Source organism: Miscanthus floridulus, chromosome 5 (assembly GCF_019320115.1).
Source record: "Miscanthus floridulus cultivar M001 chromosome 5, ASM1932011v1, whole genome shotgun sequence".
NCBI classification, from domain to species: domain Eukaryota; kingdom Viridiplantae; phylum Streptophyta; class Magnoliopsida; order Poales; family Poaceae; genus Miscanthus; species Miscanthus floridulus.
The window spans coordinates 130,259,772-130,264,714 of NC_089584.1; the positions used below are offsets into that span (position 1 = coordinate 130,259,772).

Here is a 4,943-nt window from a genome sequence, read left to right on the forward strand (position 1 = left end):
TAGACCTTAATTCGCAGTGTCCTAAGGGTCTAAACCGGAAGAGCACCACAGCGATGTGACGCATGTGAACACCACCAAGACGAGAGCGAATCCAGCACTCCGCCTTTAAACTAATCCACGACAACCGCCCGCGCTACCGCAACGCGCGCTCACCGTCCTCCTCTCCTCCCCGCAGTATAAAAGCTTCCTTCCGCTTCACATCTTCTCGTCAAACCCGATCCGTGGACAATGGCGAGCGCGCCGGGCGAGGTGCCGTCCCACTTCCTCTGCCCCATCTCACTGCAGCTCATGCGGGAACCCGTCACGCTGCCCACCGGCATCTCCTACGACCGCGCCGCTATCACCCGCTGGCTGGCCGCGCCCGCGCCCGTCGGCGGCCGCACCTGCCCGGTCACGCGCGTGCCGCTCCCGCCGCAGCCCCAGCTGACGCCCAACCACACCCTCCGCCGCCTCATCCACGCCTGGCTCGCGTCCCTCTCACCCGAGGCGGAGGTCGACGACGACGTGGCCGCGCTGCGGGGGCCCGTGCCGGGCTCCGAGGTGGCCGCGCTGCTGTCCGACGCCGCCGCGGCGCAGGTTGAGGCGCTCAAGAGGCTGCGGGAGCTGGTGGCCGAGTGCGAGGACAACCGGGCGGTTCTCGAGTCCCAGGACAGGGTGTTCGACACCTTGTCTCGCGTCGTCAGCAGTGCCGATGCGTGCTCGACGGCGCGCGAGGAGGCCGTCGGGGTCCTCGCGTCGCTCCGGATTCCGGAGCCGGAGCTGGCCGGCGTCGTGGCCAGGCACAGCAACCTCGGGGAGGCACTCACGGCCGTCCTCCGCTCGTCGAACCTGAAGTCGCGCGCGAACGCCGCTCTGCTCGTTAGGTCCCTCTCGGAAGCGGCCTGGCCGACCTGGGTCATCGGGCTGAGCCAGGAGCTTCTCGCCGAGGTTGTCCGCGTGGTCCGCGACCGTGTCTCGACGCAGGCGACCAAGGCAGCGCTGCACGCCCTCGCGGCGCTCTGCCCCTACGGCCGGACCCGCGTCAAGATCGTGGGCGCGGGCGCGGTGCCGGCGATCGTGGACCTCCTGCTCGACGACCCCGAGAGGCGTGTCAACGAGATCGCGCTCGTGGCGCTGGACCGGCTGTGCACGTGCGCCGAGGGTCGCGCTGAGCTGGTCGCGCACGCGGCGGGGCTGGCCGTGGTGGGCAAGAAGGTGCTGCGGGTGTCGGAGGCCGCGAGCGAGCGGGCGGTGCGCGTACTGCGCTCCGTGGCGCGCCACGCAGCGACGCCAGCCGTGCTGCAGGAGATGGCGCAGTCCGGCGTCGTGGCCAAGCTCTGCGCGGCGCTGCGGTCAGAGCAGTGCGGGGTGAGGACCAAGGAGAGGGCGCATGAGGTGCTCAAGCTGCACTCCAGGACCTGGAGGAACTCGCCCTGCCTATCTCCAAAAATTTTGGAGCTCTACCCTTCGTGATGATGGGGCTTCTTTTTCCTGTTGAATCATTCTTTCAAATTAGGCATCAGATTGTGCCTGCGGAAGAGGGACACATCTGAGCTGAATTCTTTTTGCTTGGTTACCGAATTAGGCCCCCTTTGGCAGGGCTTTTGCCACGGCTCCTCGAGCGGCTTCGGGCGAAGCCCTGCCAAACGGTGACAGGCAAAACGGCCTGCGGCAAGAAGCCGGCAAAAGCCCCGCAAAACCCGGTGACTCAGTTCCTCCCCACGCGAGAAGCCAAAAATACTGGCTTATTCCGGCTCGAGCTCGTCACTTTCCATCCCTGTCCCCGGCTCCCCGACGCCGCGCGCCGACGGCCGCCTCCCAGCGCTGTGAGCTTACCGATCTCAATGGGGATGGCGCCGGATATCTGGTTGTTGTCGAGCTCGAGGTCGGTGAGGTTGGTGCAGCGCGTGAGCTCGGCCGGGATCGGGCCGGACACCTTGTTCATGCTGAGGTGAAGCTCCTGCAGCGACGTCAGGTTCCTGAGTGACGCCGGGATGTGGCCACCGGCACGGCGACGCGTCGGACTCCCTCCAGTCCCCCAGCGTCTCCGCGCCTCCCCGCAGCGTGCGCTTCCACGCCAGCAGCGCCGCGCCCTGCGCGTCCACGGCCAGCGCGCCGCCCACGCACGCCATGACAAGCGCGCACCGCAGCAGCAGCAGCAGCGGCGCCGCGCACGCGCCCCGCCACCTCCCCGCCGGCCTTGAGCTCCGCCCCGCCGGCCTCCTGCTACGCCCGAGAGAGAGAGAGAGAGAGAGAGAGAGAGAGATGGATGGAGGGAGTGGGTGCCGGTAAGGAGTGAGGCCGTTCGGATAAGGAGAAGAAAAGAAGGGAGAAGGAAAGAAAAAGAAAGAAAAATGAAGAGAAAAATGAAGAGAAAAAAGAAAAAAGAAAAAAAGAGGGTATTTTGGACATTTCACATCTTCTTTACACTAGGAGAAGCCGTTTTGCCAAACGTTTTCGTACAAAATAAGCCAGAGTCAGAAAAAGCTGCTTTTCCATACGAGCCAGAGCCAGAGCTGTTTTTTCACGAGCCGGAGCCATGCCAAACGGGCCTTTAGTGTAGGATGATGTAATATTCTTGATCATCTGTTCAGTTCAGCGCACCTGATTTGTGCCAAGATGTTGAGATGGAGAATACGTTTCGTATTCACTGAACGAAGAATCAAGTGCTGATAAAATCAAAGAAAGGAGTCGCAGGATGAAAATGGAAAAGCCAAATCATACTCGAGCATTTCATGCGCGATCCATGCTCCATTTTCCATGGACCTGATTTGCATCAAGACCTGCGTTGAGGTGGACTTCTCCACTTCCGACATAATCGCTTTGTTTAACTAGGATGCAAGTTCCATTTGTTTGGGTCATTTGGTTAACATACAACTTGATAAAATGAACTAAAATGGTGTAGGGAGAATTAAACTATATTAGCTAACTCAGAAAAAGCATTAGTAGATAAGCACGTAAGCTATTAATTGATGATTGCTATGACCGGGTGCTAAAGCTAATTAGGCTACACATGCTGTCATGTTCGGCTTACCTTATATCCGGCTTGTTCGGCTTCTTTTCTCAGCCGGAACAATGTTTTTCTCTCACAACATTTCAGCCAAAACAGTGTTTTCAGTCACTTTCGACCAAGTTTCAGCAAGCCGAACGGGTTGCAAATCCCATTAATATTCGTAAGCCAATGTACTGAATTTGAACTAAATGTTTTTCATTGGAGATAGAAATAGCTGGTCAAAGATGAAAACGAAATTGCTGCTACTACCAAAAATGATAAACACACACATACAAAAAGAAAAGAATCAGGTACTCATGTCGTACTAACGCTGAAATGATGAATTTATATGTATAATATGTTATTAAGATAGATTTAGCTATTAGATCTTTTTTATCACACAAAACATGTATTCGGATTTCTAGTATATAGGAGGTATGTGTTGTTTTCCTCAAGTTCGTTCAGGTATTGTTTCTGAAAATAATTACAAGGATCCAAGTATTGCAATCTCCAATTGATTTATCAGGTAACACTACTACATAAAACTTTACCAAGGTAGGCAAAAGCGCTTAACCAAGGCGGGCAAGCCAACGACCTCGGTCCAAAGGTCACGATTAATCATGGCCTTAACCAAGGCGGTTGGCCAACCGCCTCGGTTAACGCTATTAACGGAGGCGGTTGAATTAAGTAGCTCGCCTTGTTTAATAATTTAACGCTATTAACGGAGGCGGTTCAGTTCAAATTGCATGCCTTGCTATAATGTCCATAGCTCTAGTTTGTTTTCATTTGTGTTACCATTGGAGGAACCAAACAGCACATAAATATAATCTAGCCTCGTTCGCTGGTCTGAAACTTGGCTCAAACTGGCTGAAAACACTGTTCCGGCTGAATTGTTGTGAGAGAAAAACACTGTTCCGGCTGAAAAAAGAAGCCGAACAAGTCGAATATGGGGTAAGCCGAACAGGCCCTCTGTGTTATTGGATCATGGCACTTTACGAGGTTGTGTTCTCTTCTGTATCTTCTGTTTACTCATAGTATGTTGCAAAATGATGATTTAAATATACGATCAATAAAATACTAGGGGGGGTGTCAAATAAAATACTAATAACTCCAAATATGCAACAAGAGCTATATATTATATATTTAAAAAACATGGTACTGATTTCATAATTTTCTTATTTAAAATAAATTGGTTATAATTTTTTATAAAAATATTTTTATTATTTTTAAGAAAATACAAAACAACTAACTAGATGGCCAAATTTACCTTGTATTAACAGTTCAATGGTCAAAGTTTTATAGTTTACGGTTATGAGACAAAAATAAACTCGAACATTAGTTAGATGTTCAAAAATAGATTCTCTCTGAAGAGTAGCCAGAGTCCCTGTAAAAAAAGGAAATATATTTAGACACAGTGGGACTGTCATTTAGCAGAAGATTACAGAAGGAATACACACGGCAGATGGCGCACCGGGAACAAGGGAAAAACTGAACAGGGGATGAAACCAAAAGCCGGCATTTAGCGAGTCACTGTAATAAATATAATGGCAGAAGCTAACAGTCTCTCTGTGGAACTGACATTTAGCAGAAGATTACAGCAGGAATGGACACACACCCTGTTTGTTTCGACTGAATTAGCTTATAAGCCATGGCTGAAAGTACTGCTGGCTGGTTTAGTGTGAGAGAAAAATATTATTCGTTGGCTGATAAACCAAGGTTTATAAGCCAAATACAGGCTGACACTGGGACACCGGGAACAAGGGAAACAGAACAAGGGACGAAACCAGAAGCCGGCATTATGTGTGTCTGTATATTCCGATTCAGAAGTCATAACATCACTCTTTTCTTGTTCCGAATGCTTCGGATGTAGGATGTTATCTCATGGCTGAGCCAAACAAGACTTCAATAAGACTTTTTAGTTTGGTCATGAAGCAAGCTTGCAGAGAACGAAAGATTGTCACTTGAGTCTCGA

The 4,943-nt window shown here is 51.8% G+C and overlaps 1 protein-coding gene across 1 annotated transcript; it reads left to right on the forward strand.

Annotated features, from left to right (window-relative positions):
• Positions 1-216: 216 nt before the first annotated feature.
• LOC136453588 (E3 ubiquitin-protein ligase PUB23-like) lies at positions 217-1,890 on the forward strand. The gene has a single exon (XM_066454148.1). The coding sequence runs from the start codon at positions 229-231 to the stop codon at positions 1,450-1,452; it is 1,224 nt and encodes a 407-aa protein (XP_066310245.1). The 5' UTR covers positions 217-228; the 3' UTR covers positions 1,453-1,890.
• The last annotated feature ends 3,053 nt before the right edge of the window (positions 1,891-4,943 follow it).

What these genes read in the sequence shown, in the direction of transcription:
- LOC136453588 (XM_066454148.1), top strand. Translation starts at nt 229, where the DNA reads ATGGCGAGCGCGCCGGGCGAGGTGCCGTCCCACTTCCTCTGCCCCATC.